The sequence below is a fragment of the Filicampus tigris genome, chromosome 1, assembly GCF_054856515.1.
Source record: "Filicampus tigris isolate MCC_2025a chromosome 1, RoL_Ftig_1.0, whole genome shotgun sequence".
Classification (NCBI taxonomy): domain Eukaryota; kingdom Metazoa; phylum Chordata; class Actinopteri; order Syngnathiformes; family Syngnathidae; genus Filicampus; species Filicampus tigris.
The window spans coordinates 36729489-36746922 of NC_141217.1; the positions used below are offsets into that span (position 1 = coordinate 36729489).

General features: G+C 45.8%; 3 protein-coding genes across 6 annotated transcripts; 2 read left to right on the forward strand and 1 right to left on the reverse strand.

The window, feature by feature from the left end:
- Window positions 1-1132: 1132 nt before the first annotated feature.
- Window positions 1133-8809, reverse strand: slc16a7 (solute carrier family 16 member 7). 4 transcript variants are annotated; one of them, XM_086037782.1, is made up of 6 exons: window positions 5020-5107; window positions 4673-4903; window positions 4437-4580; window positions 2089-2919; window positions 1981-2011; window positions 1133-1901 (listed from the first exon to the last, which is right to left on the reverse strand). In XM_086037782.1, the coding sequence occupies exons 1-6, from the start codon at window positions 5096-5098 to the stop codon at window positions 1859-1861; spliced, it is 1359 nt and encodes a 452-aa protein (XP_085893908.1). In that variant the 5' UTR covers window positions 5099-5107; the 3' UTR covers window positions 1133-1858. The 4 variants fall into 4 exon arrangements, with proteins under 4 accessions (XP_085893908.1, XP_085893903.1, XP_085893894.1 ...); XM_086037777.1 differs by lacking the exon at window positions 5020-5107 and adding an exon at window positions 8740-8809 and having other exon boundaries at window positions 1133-2011; XM_086037768.1 differs by lacking the exon at window positions 5020-5107 and adding an exon at window positions 7534-7610 and having other exon boundaries at window positions 1133-2011.
- LOC147153919 (uncharacterized) lies at window positions 8148-11415 on the forward strand. Its single transcript, XM_086037801.1, has 3 exons — window positions 8148-8416; window positions 9194-9382; window positions 9981-11415. The coding sequence occupies exons 1-3, from the start codon at window positions 8291-8293 to the stop codon at window positions 10173-10175; spliced, it is 510 nt and encodes a 169-aa protein (XP_085893927.1). The 5' UTR covers window positions 8148-8290; the 3' UTR covers window positions 10176-11415.
- Window positions 11416-11696: 281 nt separating this feature from the next.
- Window positions 11697-16744, forward strand: LOC147153920 (uncharacterized). Its single transcript, XM_086037760.1, has 9 exons — window positions 11697-12041; window positions 12587-13987; window positions 14091-14243; window positions 14634-14782; window positions 15030-15124; window positions 15216-15387; window positions 15474-15531; window positions 15601-15795; window positions 16116-16744. The coding sequence occupies exons 2-9, from the start codon at window positions 12656-12658 to the stop codon at window positions 16572-16574; spliced, it is 2613 nt and encodes an 870-aa protein (XP_085893886.1). The 5' UTR covers window positions 11697-12041; window positions 12587-12655; the 3' UTR covers window positions 16575-16744.
- Window positions 16745-17434: the final 690 nt, after the last annotated feature.

The window sequence follows — 17434 nt, forward strand, 5'->3', positions numbered from 1 at the left end:
GTTCTGCTTTGCACGAAACACACTGCACTCCGTCTTTTTTCAAGTGTGATCCCAAACTTTGCACATTCTCTGTCTTCTACGCACACTTTCCTACCGGCTTACAGAAAAATGATCACCGTAGAACTGTGACAAATCCGTGACATCAAATTAGACATATATGATTTAGAAATCCACGATACAGCGAGACTGCATAAATGGAACCGCAATATGGCGAGGTACGACTGCAGCTACTAATAAATTAAGTAAATATCAGAGCTGGGCACTCCACCTAGCCGACGGACCGGTCCGTCTATCCGCCTATGACGGACACCCAATTTGCAGGCGATAAATTATAAACGGGAAACTTTAAAAAAATACGGATTAAGCATAAGCGGAAGTGGATTTTTGCCTGTCTAGGTAATCGTCTATAACCTGACATTGATGATTATCGTTTCATTTGATGCAGGTAAGTGCTTAATTTGTGTATTTTCACCAGGCATGTTTTTGGTCCGAATAGCGCGCCACGGTCAACGGAAGCGCTAACAGAAGCGCATTTAAAATGGTAGACGGACCGACCGATAGGCGATTACTATTTGCTTGGCTGCACAAAATGAACGGCGGAAGGGTAATGGCAATTTTTAGTCAATTGCCCAGCTCTGGTAAATACCATACGAGGATTCCTCCCCATACCAGTGAGAAGAATGACTTGCCAAGATTGGAAGCTTGAGCTGCCACCCGAAGCAAGAAGTCACGAGCGCGCCTATTACGAGATGGCTCGGTCCACATGCTCGAGTGAGCGGGTGAGTGCTGACCTGCAGGTCACAAAGTCACGAAGGGTTTGTGCAGCTCAACTGAAACAAGGGCTTTGAGTGACCAAAACTCATTTTCACTTGTGACCAGACTGCTTTTTGTTTGCACTGCTGAACTGTGAATGAAATGGTGTCGGCCTTTTCTCTTGACAACAATTTGTTCAGCCAATTTCCACAACGTGTGTCATGTAATACGTAATCACAATACTAGGCTGGCATATGAAATGGCAGAATTTTAGTAGTGCTCATAGAATAGACAAGGTATGCTGTCATAATGTACATGCTGGATGTTTTTTTATTTGTTTTTAGAGTAGGAGTTCATCTTTTTTTTTTTTTTTTTTACAAAAAGTAAATAAATATGGTTTCAATCCCAAGTGACCGTTGTTATCTCGGCAAAGCCACACTTTTTGATGTAGCTCTTGTGTTGGACTCCATTGAATCGTTCCATATAAACATCACACATTGTAATTGTTAGACTGCTTTCTTGAGCATGCGCTAACCGCCCCCTGTTGTGTTGTGTACGCTCTGCAATGCCCCCCGTTGTGTTGTGTACATTCTGTAATGTTCACAGGAAATGAAGTCGACGTCTCTGCCTCCTTTTAGCGCATCGTGTCGCCGTCGGCTCAATACAGTGCATTACATCTACCATGTTGGTGTTGTTTACAAATGGAAAGTCATTTTGCAAAAACAAGTAAATACCAAAGAAATAGCACAAGAGAAGAAGTTGCATCCCGTATTTTCTTTACATTAAAAAAAAAAATCTTTTTTTCCACTACATTTTCAAAATTTAAAATGGGTCCTTTTCAATGTTGGTGTCTGCTGCCATCTAGCTGTGTTAAGTTGATGAAACAAAAAAAGGGTATACACACAAAAAGGTCACGCGCACACAAAAAATCCTAGGTTTAATCCGAGGTAGGAAATGTTTTTGTTGTTGTTTAGCAAATATCTCTGTCTTTTCTGCAATGAAACAACACTATGCACTCTCAACTCTTAGTCTCCTCCTACACATGAAGTTCATTCCTTTGCTCCCCCCTGTTCCATTTCCAGCTGCACAGCCTCTTCACACGTCCTCATCTCTGCAGACAGTCGCTGCCTCTGCTCCTCGTCCAGTCTCTTGTAGTTGTAGTAATGCATGATGAAGAAAAATATGCCGGGCACCAGCATAAACACACCACACGCGTAGTACATATACCTGTAGTCCCCCAACATATCTACGAGAGCTCCTGGAAGACAAAAGCCCAGTCAGCACAAATGTCAACATTTCAATCTGACGTACCGACGGGGCCGTTCGGCTCCAAACCTGAAAGCGGAGGGCCGAGAAGCACCGGGCCACACTCGATAATGGTGACGAGTCCAACCGCGCTGGAGAATCGGTGAGCTCCCACCAGGTCCATCAACACTTCGAAGAGCAGAGAGCAGACCATCCCGAACGCCATCCCAAAGAAGACGGCGTAAACCACCAGGCCCACATATCCGGATGCCAACGGGCACAAAAGGTGACACGCTCCGTTGTAGGAAACGGCAAAACTGAATAAATACTGGATCCTGGGCCGAATCCATTTCGTGTTGCCGATCAAGCCCGTCGCCGGTCTAACAAACATGTCCACGAGAGCAAAAATAGAGAGCAAGAACGCTGCTGAGTACTCATCCACGCCTAAATGTTTGGCATACGGGGCGAGAAAAACCACAGGTGCAAAAAAGCCAAAAAACATGACCACATTACCGATGAGGTAAATGAGGAATCCCCTGTGTTTGAAGAGCGAGACGTCGATAAAAGTGTGCACGCAGCCCTTTTGACCACTCGCGCTTTGGATTTCGTCACCTTGTTGCTCGTATTTGCCGTCTGCTCCGTCGCTCTCATGTGGCTCACTTTTGAGTTCAGCTCGGGCTGTTTTGTTGATGGGTCTCATGAGGGAACCGGCAACACAGCAGTTCAAAACCAGGGCTCCCAGGATCAGGAAGCTTCCTCTCCAGCCAAAGGAATCAAAGAGAAACTGATTAAGTGGAGCCAGAGTGAAGAGAACCACCGGACTTCCTGTCATCGCCAGCCCATTGGCCAGCGGCCTCTTCACGTGGAAGTAGGTGCCAATGATGGTCAGGGCCGGCTGCAGGTTGAAGGCAAGGCCGAAACCTGGTCAGATGAGACGATTACGTCATCCAAAATGCAGCAGATTGGCCTTGAAGTGGAAGTCAACCCAAACATGTTTTTTTTTCAAGAATATATGCAAGCCCACTAGTTGAAACAAGGCATTCTGATAAATAAAATAAAAATAGTGGACCTGCTGGGAACATATTCTTGAAAAAAATATGTTTGGGTTGACCTCCGCTTTAATGGTTGGTTTGGCAGCAAGAGAGACGACACGTCATGACATAGCAGCACAATGCAAAAAAGTACATCTTTGACCAACATTAAGACCACTCTATGGTTGCATGATGGGCCTTTTAGGAGCATTAGTTGAACAGTTTTGTACACGCAAACGATAACACTGTGGAGATTTCTGTCATTATGTTGCATTTTAGAGCACTACCGTAATATAGATGAATTGAATGAATTCTAAATCACTTAGGATCCATATAGGAAAGGATACAATTAAATGGCGATTTGGACTCTTAGTTGCTTGTAGTTAGCAAACCAAACCAAACTGCTTGGACAAAGGACATGCAACATTTGCTCCAACATGCTGACATGATGACACGTTTTGAAGAGAACTACTTTTTACAATCAAGCAGAGCTTGATGTCGACGTTATCCTACGGGAAAGCCTTTGCAAAGCTTCCGTTCCCACATCACTTTTTATCGGGTCAATGTTAAATGTTGAAAGATAAGATTTGTGTTGGGTGTAATACAACAGTCCTTTCATGAACCGCGTATTCAAATTAGGGCTGTCAAAGTTAAAGCGTTAACTATGGCGATTAATTTGAATTTTATGATGCATTAAAAAAAAAAAATTCAGTTAACTCAGTTTTATTTGCTTCCTGTGGCGCCTTCCCTCTGCTCACTTTGTAGCCGAACTTAGGTAGTCACTGTCACAAAGGCAGACTTTTACGTAGTTTTACTTTAAAAAGTTGCTGGACGGCTCATTGGAGAAATCCTAAATAATTTGCGCACTTCGCAAAGCCAAATTCAAATACCATATTAGCTGTATGTCTTTGGTTTATCATTCAACAGTTGTATTTTACAGGAAAATAATCGTATTCAAGGATCAAAGAAAGCTAGTGGAAAAGGCTTTGAAGGCTCCATATTAATTCCAAGATTTTACTCAAGTAAATATCGCTTCCAAGCCTTGTAAAAAATTGTTGTTGAAAAATACGATGAATCACGATTAACTATGGAAAATTTTGCGATTAATTAGTTAAAAATGTTAATCGCTTGACAGCGCTAATTCAAATATTATTATTTGCAGTCCCACTTGGATGCTTGTTGCCATGCTGCAAATGACATGATGTGTCCAAACATTTGTCTTGTCCTGTACAGCGCATTACATTAATTTTCAGTAGATTCTTATTGACATGCAATATGTGTCATTTTTATAATATTCCAGGTTGGGCCATGTATTAATAAGGTATGTATACCAACAGCAACAGCTACATATCATGGATAACAACACACTCCTACTATTCGTCCAACAAGCTTTTTTTCGTCAATTACCTCCAATGACTCCGACAAAGAGATACAGATGGACAATGGATGTTCCAAAAGAGGCGAGCACCATGGCAGAGGAAACCATAAGCCCACCCACCATGACCACGGGTCTGCTGCCATAGCGATTGACAAGAACGCTACTCACGGGCCCTGCACAGACAGCACACAGCAGACACGTTTGCCCACAGGCCTCACTTGGCGTCAATTCAAAGGACAGCCAAACGGGCCACGTGACGACTGACCTGCCGCATACATGGACGCCAGCATGACCGAGGACACCCAGGCAATCTGGCTGTAGGAAACGGAGAAATACTCCTGAATCTCCTTGTAGTAGATGGTGAGCGACTTGGGGAAGGCGTAGGCGAAGCCGATGGAGATGAAGGAGGCCAAGACCACGGCCCAGCCCCAGCCTCCGTCTGGCGGGATATGGCCCACATTGCTGGCTGCTTTCGCTGCCATGTTGGATTGAGTGGCTGAAAGGAAGACAGAGGCAAAACCCGTCAATCCAGTCAAGACGTCGACGCGCTCGCCAAGCAAAGGTTAGGAGTCAAAGTGCAAGGGACAAACCGCACTTCCGCACAACGCTTACATGTGGATTGATTGTGTTGTCGAGGGCGAGGGCGACCGGCTCCCTCAAACAAGTCCCGCTGAAAGCCTTCTGATCTCATCACGTGCGCTCGCACTAGAGCTACACATAAGTGGGCAGGAAGGTGGGGAGGGTGACGCAAAAAGCCCGGCTTCAGACTGGGAACGCAAGCATTGTCATCCCAAACTAAACTGCTGTAAACTTTGTCTCCGCTTTTTCAATGCACCACCTCAAAACTTGGTGTATACTGTACACACACATGTACCGCTACAATCCACAACACTGGATGCAAAGAAGGAATGTTTCGAAGTGCGCAGCTGGTCTAGCGAAACCTTTATTTTTATTTTAACACCTTGGCCTGCGTAGTACGAAAGGGAAAGTAATACAAGTGGTCTTGGTTGGCAATTGGATGAAAGCAAAGGATTTTGAAAGTCACCTTTTTTTCACCGGAAACCCCCAACAGTGACTGCAACGACGACGTCTACGGCCCACCCTTTCACTGCTCCATTGTTTTTCCTTTCGCAAGGCCTGCACGTTTGGTCACAGCCATCATATGTGTTGACGTGAACCGAGAGGAGGGCGTTTGATTTTTCTTCGAAGAGAGGTGAATGAAAGCAACCTTGCGGAAATAACGTGCCTTTTTTCCAAAGCAGGACTTGAGCATTATTGTCCGACTTCCCTCAGCTTCGCGGGATGCCGCGGCCGGGTGTCTCAGCTGTCCAAACATGACTGCTTGTGTGCAACATTTTTGCCTTCAGTGAGGTCTTGCGGTCATCACATCATCAGCATGTTTGAATTGTTGACACATTACAAATGAGTTGATAGATTCTTTCACTGTGACACAAGTGACCCAAAATACACAACAATGAAATATTAGAGAGTGTCAAAGTTGGTGTTCACTCAATAAGGCTGCTTGGGGTCAAATCTGACCATCCAAAAAGTGCATTTTACTGTAGATTTACCAGTGTGTGTTAACTCAAGGAAATGGTAGTGGTAATGGTGGGAGTTATGAAACTGTACATGTCGTAAAAATGTGTACTTTTTGTTTGATTGAATGCGACAGTGGTAACAATGTTCCAGTGAGAGTTTGAAACAGTCCCACGAACTGCCTGTGTTTCCACCACAATTGCGCAGGTTCCCGCAGAAAGATGCCCTGTTGGTTTTCCAAGAGTCATGAGGGCAATCGCGAAAGAGTGGATGAGGAAAAGAACCCGAGAATGCGCAAATAACTTAAACCTAGAGAACAGAAGTCATGCCGAGGCCAGAGGGTGCCTTGGCGCATGTGTGCCATCTGCACCAGCAAAAACAAGTCCCTGCAGCGGAGCCAAGGAAAGGGACTTTTCCTTTTCACTGAACTATTGATTAAGAAATAATCATCCATTTATTAATGTCAGGCAGGCAATTAATACATGTAGATTGTAGAGGTCAGAGAGGATATTGTGGGGCATGCTGGTGAATGCTTTGCAGCATGCTGCAAATTAGAGCCAATCAAGCCTCCATCCCTTTTTATCGTACACTTGTCCTCATTCTGGTCGCAAGTGAGCTGGAGGGCTGGAGGCCTTCCCAGCTGACTTTGGGCAAGAGGCGGCATATCCCTGGACTGGTCGCCTGTCATTTGCAAGGCACAACCATTCATATTTTAGAGTCTTCAGTGAACCCTAACATGCCTGTTTTTGCAATGTGGGAGGAAGCCGAAGAAAACAGAGAAAAGCCGCCCAAGCACACGGAGAACATGCAAAGACCACACAGGAAGGCCGCAGTTGACTTTGGAACATTTAACCTCAGGACTGGGAGCCAAATGTGCTGCCACAGAGTTCAGCAATTCTGTCAAAGTAATTACATTTAAAAAAAAGCAATTAACAACAGATTCCTCTCTTTGTGGCAACTTTGAAAAGCTGTGGGCTAAGTAGGAGAGTGCAGAAGGGAGGAGCCAGGTCGATGGATGATTTGGAGAGATGCCTATTTATTTATTTATTTATTTATTTATTTAATAAATGTGGTCCTATATCATTTTCAAAAAAAGGTAATTTATTAGAAGCTAAAGCACACATCTTAACCAAGGGTGCCAATAATTATGGAGGGTAGTTTAAGTACCAGTGTTGAACAACATCTTGATTGGGTATGCTCTTCGGGTCCTTTAAGGTTGAACAAACATCCAGGCTAAGGTGAGAAAACGAAAACTTCAAACGGGCAATTCATGAAAGTGGCTGTGTAAAACAGTTCTATTGCAAAGTTTTCAAATTGGTTAAATCAAGCAATAAGTCATACATCACTTTCACTGGTTACAGGCATACAATACATGATTTATGTAGGTACAGTAATTCATTCATTCATTCATTATCCATACTCCTTATCCTCACAAGAGTCGCGGGCGTGCTGGAGCCTATCCCAGCTGTCTTTGGGCAGTAGGCGGGGGACACCCTGAATTGGTTGCCAGCCAATCGCAGGGCACAGAGAGACAAACATCCGCACTCACAATCACACCTAGGGGCAATTTAGACAGTCCAATCAACTTACCATGCATGTTTTTGGAATGTGGGAGGAAACCGGAGTACCCGGAGGAAACCCACGCAGGCACGGGGAGAACATGCAAACTCCACACAGGGAGGCCGGAACCGGGATCGAACCCACGACCTCTGAGGCGGACGTGCTAACCAGTCGGCCACCGTGCCGCCCTAGGTACAGTAAATATATATTTATTTTTTGTGATTAAACAATTCAACTTTTGCACTTACTTAATGTCATTGTACATAAATGGAAGTATTTAAATTAATTGTTTTCTTAACCTTTATCTTCCATCATGTAGTCAGTGGCTCAAAAGGTGACTGTATGCTGTAACTTCCCCATTCGATTTGCTGACTCGTTCCATGTCCTCTGCATGGTTGCTACTTCATGCAACGTAAATAACTATAAATGGTTGAATACAACCATTCTTGGCAGCCACGTAAATGTAAAAGCTGGTACTGTAGTAAGATTTTCTTCACCAACACCGTGCTGTTACGACGGCTTCACAACGGTCATGACTGCAGCAATATGGCGGCCGCTTTGACGTACATAGGCAGTGGGCTGACACAGGCACGGCGCCATCCAATGACGGGCGTCCGTGAGTAACACACATTAAATCCGGAAGCTCAGCCTCAGACACCTTTTGGGATTTTGACCACGCTTCCTCCACCGGCTGCTGTTACGAAACACGAGAAGGTCTCGTATTTCATTTGACGTCGTGAACTTGTGTCTCTAGCTTTCGACATTTGCCTTAAGTTTCGAGTGGCAAATGTTTCCCATCGTGAGACTACATCATCTCGTGTCGGCTTTAGCCAGACAGCCCACGCGTGTCATGGGAGGCGCCCTCGTCTGCAGACAGCAGCATCGAAGGTTCACTCGTCAGCCTGCTGTCAGGGTGAGTTCATATTACCACTGCTGACTTGACACTGATGTTTTTTTTCTTTGCTGTTATGATGTGTTGTTATGTTTTCAAAGGGATACATGGACATGCTTACAGTGGTTAGCGCACATTAGGTCAAGCCAAGAGGTTACTGCCGGTCAAATCGCGTTAGCCGAATTGTGCCATAAATTAGTAAGTGGTAAACATAATAATATTTGCTCGTAGCTGAAATGGCTTACGGTCAGTCATAAGTTATCAAAGCAAAGTTCCCTTTTTGCAGGCGTTGATCAACTATACCGATGAGCACACGGAGTTGAAAATCACAAAGCGCTCATCACCTTGCAAACGCCCGATCAGGATCCTCCTGGCCCGTTTTAGTAGCAGGTTGTCCTCGCGAACTGAAGCGGCTGCGCCAACACCAGATATATGTGGCTGTAGTTTGAAATGTCAGCGATGTCACAAATACTGCACGTGGACGACCACCTGCCACTGCAGTTGCCATACCAGTGGTTCAGAGAGTCAAAACACACACACACACAGTGCTTGTCACTTCGGCAGAAGTCATGGCAAATCACTCCTGACCAACCATGGTGAATGCATCACTCTGTAAACACAGCTGGCGTATTTCATGACAAAGTATTTTGAAATATAAGATGGAGTGGAATCCCACATTCCGAGCAACGGCAGTCTTGAGTAATTTCACCATACGTGTTGTTCCGTAGAATTTACTTTTCATGAATGTGACATGAAGCTTTATTCACGCAAGCGTGAATTTGTTTTTCTGTGCTGCAGGTGCTGTATGATGGCCTTTGTCCCATATGTGTGACGGAGATCCGATTCCTTCAGTTTCTGCAGAGGACCAAGCCTGAAAAAGTGGACTTTGTCGATATCTCCCTTCCTGGCTACGATGGAGCCAAATACGAAGGAGTCAGCTTCGAGGCGGCCATGGAGGAAATGCATGTGATTGACAAGAACCAACAGGTCAATTACTGCACACCCCTTTTTTCCAGCACCACTATTGCAGCAACTCAAGGATTGTACAGTAATCCTCCACATATTTGCGGATTAACATTAACAAATCAGCCTGTTCACTTTTTTTTTTAATGGCCTACGAAACTGAGCCTCAACTATTTGCTGAAAAATTCCCCTAATCACCTTTTTTGTGCTCTTTCTGAAATGCTTAAAGTTGCCACTAAAGCGTCGCAATGAAAATAGGCGTCAGGGAAAGGGAAGTATGTTGAAGTCATACACCTCAACTGAGAGACAAGCTTTGCATGTCGGGGGAGGGGCTAAATTCAGCCACTCTTTTAGGTTATAATTAGTGTTTTGGAAGCACATGGACAAAATATGTTTTTTCTCAATTGAATGTGAGCATGTACTTGCATGGAATTACACGCGAACATTCAGAATATGGCTCGTCTTCAAGTGTTTTCCAAACCTCAACTCGTACAGATGACGTTTCGTACTGAATCTGAATCTGAATTGTTTGTGCCTCAAACGATGTCTCGTGCAGTGCGCGCCTGACACAGCGGCATTGATGCGGAGGTTTCTTTTTCTAATAGCTTTTTGTTGTCAGCAGGTTCATCGGGGCGTCCCAGCGTTTGCAGTCATGTACGGCGCCGTGGGCCTGGGTTGGTTGGGCCGCCTGATGATGTGGCCGCCAGTAAGACCGTTCATGGACAAGTCCTATGCCGTCTTTGCACGGAACCGCTTGAAGTGGACTGGACGTGGGGAGGAATGCGCCACGGGACGCTGTCAAAAGAAAACGCAGTGAAAGCACCAATACAGACTGTGAGGAACAACTCTTTTGTTCATCATCACCCGGAAGCGAGAAAACCCTCAGATGCTGAAGGGAAGTTGGCCGTTCGGCTACAGCACAGTATGTCGACCCCCACGGATGCTAAGGCATTAAAAAAAAAGCAAAGAAAGGCCTTGAATCTGAACATCCCTATAGAACATGTATAAAGTAATCAGACGCTGTGGAGTAGGAAGGCAAATGATCTGTGCTCGTTCCAACCTTGTCTTCAAGTCCACAAGGGACGTCGTGTACACAAAAGGCCTCATGAACAATTTGTTGAAACAGAAGAATATTTATTTCGTCAGTGTTTGCTAATCTTTAGCACATATTGTCAAGGCAGGTTGCCATGACATCAGTGGAGCCTTGGAGTTTAGAGGAAGATTAGACTGAAGAAAAACATATCCAGCCAGGATACGTTCGCATCACGTTTTTTTTTTTTTTTTTTTAATGTGTATGATTAGAAATATATTTCTGCCTTGGTTATCTCACTTTTGGCAAAGAATTGTCATTTTGTTGCATCCCTAATTATCCATCCATCCATTATCTGTACCGCTTCTCCTCACAAGGGTCGCGGGGCGTGCTGGAGCCTATCCCAGCTGTCTTTGGGCAGTAGGCGGGGGACACCCTGAACTGGTTGCCAGCCAATCGCAGGGCACACAGAGACAAACATCCGCACTCACAATCACACCTAGGGCCAATTTGGAGTATCCAATCAACTTACCATGCATGTTTTTGGAATGTGGGAGGAAACCGGAGTGCCCGGAGAAAACCCACGCAGGCACGGGGAGAATATGCGAACTCCACACAGGGAGGCCGGGGGAGGCCGGAGCCGGGATCGAACCCACGACCTCTGAACTGTGAAGCGGACGTGCTAACCAGTCGACCACCGTGCTGCCATCCCTAATTATGACTCTTTAAATAACCCACCGCTGTTTTGAGTTAAGAGCGTGGTCACGGAATGAATTAAACTTATATCTCAAGGCACCACTCTACATTATTAGTAGTAATAAATGAATAATTTTCCCATCAATTAGATAAAATTGGACAATGGCACATGAATTTGCCATATATATTGTGGAATAATACTGCGGTCATTAAAACGATAAAAGCAAAATCCCATTTTTGTAGCAGATTTTTTTTTTAAAAATCTCGTTACAGGGTCGAATGTACATTGTTGTAACATGGGAACTGATCATTAAAAACAAATCTGAGGTCATGTACAGTATTGGAGTTTTTTTTAGCAGGTGCAGTGATCAGTCAATGCTTGCCGAGTGTACAAATAGCAACTTTGTAAATAACAATGGCAGAGTGTTATTTGTTTGTGACAAGATATATATAGTGCCTGCAGGACAGAGGTGTTTACAAAATGTACACTGTGTTCACTTTCAAGGTGTGTCTGTGTGCTGTGTTTTGACGCAAGACGGAGCTAACATTGGCTCACCGAGTGTCTTTTTTTATTTATTTATTTATTTTTATTTTTTTGCTCACCGAGTGTATTTCCGGCAGTCATGCAGCAATTGTGTGCTGTGTTTTGACGCAAGACGGAGCTAACATTAGCTCACCGAGTGTCTTTCCGGCAGTCATGCAGCAATGGCACCATGCACGTGACCTTAAGCCTGTTTGCTTTGACTCAAGAATGGTCAAGACCACCCCCCCCGGCTCAGTTCATCCAATAAGGTTCATGCTTGGGCAGAAAGGAGTTAAGAATCCAAACACCAGTGGTGGAATACTGCTGGCGGCACGCTGACAGGTGGATTGTCATAACAAATATATAATTAAAAACGTATATATGTTAATGAGTGAAGTGGACGCATAAGGGCAGAAGACGCTTCACTATTTCAGGTAAATAGAAAGCAGATGTTCAAGGTTGGAGCAGATATTAGCCACTTTGTGTCTTGACCTTCTCCAATCAACTAATGCATAATGTAACTGTGCGGTGAGACTTTTCGTTCTAGTGGGCTCTTGAATTCAGCTAAGAACACGCGAAAAAAACACAAGGACACCCAAGGGCATGCTGCAGTGTTGAGAGAAGTTATTTAAGGTTTCATGTTGCATTCCTATAGAATACTCAGCATGTCATCAACAAGCATTCAATTGTCTGACTGCGGATTTTCTGTGTGTTTCAAACAGTGCCATAGTTGGAAAAAAACCGGTGTCCCCAATCATTTTTGACACAATGAGCAGGTTGTTTTTGAAGGGGTGATGAAACTGTAACTCTCCATCTGCACCACTAGATGGAGCAAGTACACTGTGCATTAATTGTGCGACATGTTTGTCGCAAAAGCAGGAGAAAATCCAAACATCGCGCTTGCAATTGTACTCAATCCTGGTCACACCGATCTGGTTGCTCCAAATCAAGCTGACAAATGTGCTCTTGTTTTCCTCAGAACCATCTTGAGTGTGTTCTCGTGCGTGCAGAGCTCAAACTTGGACTTTGAGCAATTGCAGCTGATCACATGAGGCCAACAATGGGCCGTTACCTCAACATCAACTTGAGGCCCGTGGGCAGTAATTGGCGCTCACACGGCAAAATGAAAGACTTTGTCATTCTCCCGAGAAGGTACCCGGCCCACATCCGCCGATATTCATCAATGCCTGCTCCTCAAATCTCCACCTGTGCGCATCAAACTGTTTTGACAAATGTAAAACTACTCAGTGATACTTGTGTCTCGAATCTCTTCCTACGTGATGTTGTCAACAAAGTGAAAGTTCTCCAGGTTGTGAGATGGTACTCGCCCTCGAACAGGGTTCAAACCCAAACGCCCGCTGGGATCACTGAGGCGGTTCACAACAATTTGCAATCGAGTCCTCGGGCAAGTGGCTCGGGTCAATCTTTTCATCAATTGTCCCGACACGTTGACATTTATTTCCAAAAAAAGCACATTGTGTCTCGGGACGGAAATGCTCCAACGTATGTCAGCAGGACACAGCGGCGTTGTCAATGTCAGCAGGCACAGACGCCTTTACCTGAGGCTAACGACGCAACAGCTCCATCGCAAGAAGACAAACACAAGGACTTGGGTGTGGCAATCCAGGAAAACGCTGGACTGCAACTATTCCACATTAGTTCTTTGGCAACACGATTTGGCGAGAGCTACAATTACGTCGCCGGTCACATCAACTCGGTCTTCTCACTTGGTTTTGCCAAATTGCAAGTTCCAGAGAAAGGGGAAGTTGCAAACGGATCCAACAGGAGACTGAGGAGGAGAAAAATACAAAGTCATCATGTCCTATATTCCAAAGACATTGAAATGTCTCATTTAAAATCCAGCGCTGACCAGGCAACGGCCCACCTCAACCACAGTAGGAGCAGGGAGGAGGACTGTCGTCATTTGGCAAGACACATCAACAAGTACTTTGGCGCCAAGGTTGCGGACGACACCAGCCGGCATAGTCGACCCGAATCTTGGTCGCAATCGACCTTGCGCAGCCAAGGCGGCACAACGCAACACGGGCAGGACAACATCAGCCGTGAAAGCCGACTTTCCCACAGCAGCCACAACTCCGCCAACTTGGGGGAGAACCATTGCCAGATGTCAAGTCGCATGGATCCCTTTTTGAAGGCTGAAAACAGCTTGCATGGCACGAGCGGGAATCTCAAGAGAGAGACTGACCGGCCCGCTGCAGGACAGGACGGACAGGAAGCCATCGGCTTCATGGACTGCTTTCGTCACCCCGCAAGAGCCATCCCTGACCTGCTGGGCGCTTACCTGAACCGGGGTGCCAAGCCGCAGGACAGCGTGGCAAAATCTGCAATGACATCACCGGAAGCAGCCTTCAGTGGAAAGGTGAGCGAGAAAATGGCACGGCTCATCAGAAAAGCTGAAATTGTCTCCCTACTTTTTATTGACTAGAAATGCTCAAAATGGCTTTTGTGTTGCACGTCATTAGCTAATTTGCAGCCCCGGGCAAACTGAGGAGGCGCTCCACGGCTTGATGGAGAACCTGAGACAGCCTTCATCTGCACAGCTTCTGACCACCTGCGTGGAGACGCTGAATGAGCACCTGCGACGTCACCCTTCGCGTAAAGCTGCGATGTGGCAGGTTCGTGTCAAGGAAAAGTCTTCTTTCAAGCTCCGGTAGCGCTACCACAGCTGGACTGCTTGCTTTTCTCGAGCATAAACTCTCGAGCATAAACTCGACATTAGTCCCATAGCAGACACTGACACCTGTGAGGGAAGATTATTATTTTCTTGCTTCACATTGTTTTTGATTACGTGGCCAGCTAAAAAGTTGAACGCATCAATGTTTCCGAAGCACAACAGAAGACACAGATAATAGACAAAAAGTGCAAGATGAGTAAAATGAATGATAATAGTCCGCTACGAGAGGCAAAGGTAGGAAACGGTGGTAGTGCTAGGGCAAATAGATCTATTAGTTGACCACTAGAGGCCCCCAAATTCTACACGTTGTCCTTTTACTGATACTTCGCAGGAGAAAACAGCTGTGACGTTGCTGAGGCAGAGGCGAATCAACCGAGCTCTTCAGACAGCCATACGAGAAGCGCTGGCTCTCATCGGCTATGTGGACCCCGTCAAAGGTCGCGGTATCAAGGTGCTCGCCATTGATGGCGGGGGTACAAGGTAAGAGTCACACCAGACACAATGCAAGTGTCAGCAATGTGCTGCACCCATTCATAATCCAGGTAAAAATGCCATTTTATCATAAAGAAAAGAAATGAATATACAGTTGAAAGGTTAATTAAAAATTTAAATCCAAAAATAAATGAGGTTATTTTAAAATATTTTGCAGTATTTTGGAGGTCTTTTCGGGATTGTTGCCCTCTGTCTCGTGTCATGGCAATCGCGCTTTTGTTGTATGGCCTTGCAGAGGCGTGGTCCCCCTGCAGGTGTTGAAGCTGCTGGAAGCGCAGACGGGGAAAAAGATTCATCAGCTGTTCGACTACATTTGTGGTGTCAGCACAGGTGACCAAGCCAAGAACCTGAGATGCTTTTAACAATAAATTCATTTGGCTGTAAATTATAATCCCAAGTGTCACATTTGAATTGGCTACAGGGGCTGTGTTGGCCTTCATGCTCGGCCTGGCCCGTTTTTCCCTGGACGAGTGCGCTGACATGTATCGGCGTTTCGGCTCTGAAGTTTTCCGGCAAAACCGCTTGGTTGGCACCGTAAAAATGGGTTGGAGTCACTCGTACTATAACACAGAGACATGGGAGACCATCCTAAGGTACGCGCACGACGGACACCGGGGAAACACTGTCGATTGAAGTGTACATTAAAACGAAACGTCACGCTTGTTGTTGTTGTCTTCAGAGAGAAGCTCGGTGATCGAGTGCTCATCAAAACCGCCAGAGATGAGTCCAGTCCCAAGGTAGGACCAGATCGAAAAAGATAGCCATCTGCCACAATGGAGCTGTTGCTACTTGCTGAATGTGCTCAGGTGTCAGCTGTCAGCGCTGTGGTCAACTGGGGCACCAGTCCAAAAGCTTTCATCTTCTGCAATTACAACCACAAACCGGGATCTCTGAGCCGCTACGCCGGAGGGTCCGGCTACCCCATGTGGCAGGCCGTGCGAGCGTCATCGGCCGCTCCGGGCTACTTCCAGGAATTCCCGTTGCAAAGTGACATCCACCAGGTGGGAACGATTGGTCGTCGCAGCAGTGCAGTACGGCAAGCGCCGCTGTCCGCATTCCGAAAATCTCACGGCGCACCCGAAAACACAAAGTCGACGGTGGAATGACGATGATGTGTGCTGGTCATGGAAGAGCATTTCATTGTTCTCACTGGAATGTAAAGATAAACAGAGTTACGCTCTCTGAGTTCAATGTTGTGAATTTCGAATGGAAAAAGTGAAATTGCGCTGCAATGTCTACTAAAAGCAGTGGCCGGTGTGGTCCGTGCTCTTATTTCGAATACAACTGTCTTGCGGAGTTGACGAGTTCCTTTTGATTGCAGGACGGCGGGATCATCATGAACAACCCCTGCGCCTTAGCTGTGCATGAAAGCAGACTCTTGTGGCCCCAGCAGGCATTCCAGTGCGTGCTGTCCCTTGGCACCGGTCGCTATGACAACGCCAAGAGGAGCCCTGCCACCTCCACCAGCTTGAGAGCCAAAATAAGCAACCTGATCAGCAGCGCCACCGACACTGAGGGGGTCCACACCCTTCTGGATGACCTGCTACCCGCCGACGTCTACTTCCGCTTCAACCCAATGCTGAGCGCTGAGGTGTCCCTGGACGAGAGCCGCCCGGGGGCCCTGGACCAGCTGGAGAATGATACGCGGCTTTACCTGGAGCGAAACCGGCTCAAACTGGCTCGACTGTGTTTGGTGCTGGGGGCGGAGCGTTCGGCTGCAAGCAAAACCAAGGACTGGATCAGCCAAAGGGCCTGGGAGATGAAGCACAGATGGCTCTAGAACCAGTGGGCTGCACTCTGACTTTTGTGGGGTTCATGCATACTATTTATTTCATCGTACATGTGTACTGATCATTTTTCTTGCGAATGAGCCAAATACATATTGAGAGCTGTTCTAAAGTTTGACTCTCTCATTGAGGTCACCACAACACAGTCAAGCCCTGCTATTCGTGTCTTCGAGACCAAGAAAAAGTCAACAGTGACAAACCGCGAGTTACTGACGCCACCCCTACATTTTTTTTTTTAGAATTGCCCATATTAGCGATTTAATGTGTAAAGATACTTAAACATCCGTCCTAAAAAAAGTCATTTCAAACTCATTTAAAAACATTACACTTGAAAATAAATGGCTTACAGATGAGCTGATGCAGAAAAAATTGCCGTGAGAATGGCGATTGGCTATGACGAGACTTTTAAATGGCCACTCAGCAGAAGAAAAACGTAGACGCGCGGCCACCCAGAATAAACTCACTGTCGCTCCTTCCTTCCTGACACGCAAAGATCTGAAAACAGTTGAGATGTTTCGTTTCAAAATCACTTCTTTGACTTGAATTGCTACTTTGGCTTGGGCACCATCTTGTTGCGTCCTCGGGTGGTTTAGAAAGAGCACAAATACGGCGATGAATAGAATGTGTGACTAGTGAAGCGCTTTTGAAGGACTCATGCATCATCACTATGATGCGGTACACATCACACCACTGCAAACAACAACAGAAATCAGAAACATTGTTCAACAAATGCCTCAGTTAAATCAGAATTTCAAGTGAGTTTGTGTGGCCGCCGTATTTGACACAGATCTTGATTTCATGAGAGTGGAAGTGGCCATAACATTGCGGCTGCTACATGTATCGCCTAAATATT

What these genes read in the sequence shown, in the direction of transcription:
- LOC147153920 (XM_086037760.1), top strand. Translation starts at nt 12,656, where the DNA reads ATGAGGCCAACAATGGGCCGTTACCTCAACATCAACTTGAGGCCCGTG. An exon ending in ATTGATGGCGGGGGTACAAG is followed by an intron (nt 14,783 to 15,029) that starts GTAAGAGTCACA and finishes ATGGCCTTGCAG; the next exon opens with AGGCGTGGTCCCCCTGCAGG. An exon ending in GAGATGAGTCCAGTCCCAAG is followed by an intron (nt 15,532 to 15,600) that starts GTAGGACCAGAT and finishes GAATGTGCTCAG; the next exon opens with GTGTCAGCTGTCAGCGCTGT.
- slc16a7 (XM_086037762.1), bottom strand. Translation starts at nt 5,098, where the DNA reads ATGAGATCAGAAGGCTTTCAGCGGGACTTGTTTGAGGGAGCCGGTCGC. An exon ending in ACAACACAATCAATCCACAT is followed by an intron (nt 4,904 to 5,019) that starts GTAAGCGTTGTG and finishes TCTTCCTTTCAG; the next exon opens with CCACTCAATCCAACATGGCA. An exon ending in GGCGTCCATGTATGCGGCAG is followed by an intron (nt 4,581 to 4,672) that starts GTCAGTCGTCAC and finishes CTGTCTGTGCAG; the next exon opens with GGCCCGTGAGTAGCGTTCTT.
- LOC147153919 (XM_086037801.1), top strand. Translation starts at nt 8,291, where the DNA reads ATGTTTCCCATCGTGAGACTACATCATCTCGTGTCGGCTTTAGCCAGA. An exon ending in CTCGTCAGCCTGCTGTCAGG is followed by an intron (nt 8,417 to 9,193) that starts GTGAGTTCATAT and finishes TCTGTGCTGCAG; the next exon opens with GTGCTGTATGATGGCCTTTG. An exon ending in TGATTGACAAGAACCAACAG is followed by an intron (nt 9,383 to 9,980) that starts GTCAATTACTGC and finishes TGTTGTCAGCAG; the next exon opens with GTTCATCGGGGCGTCCCAGC.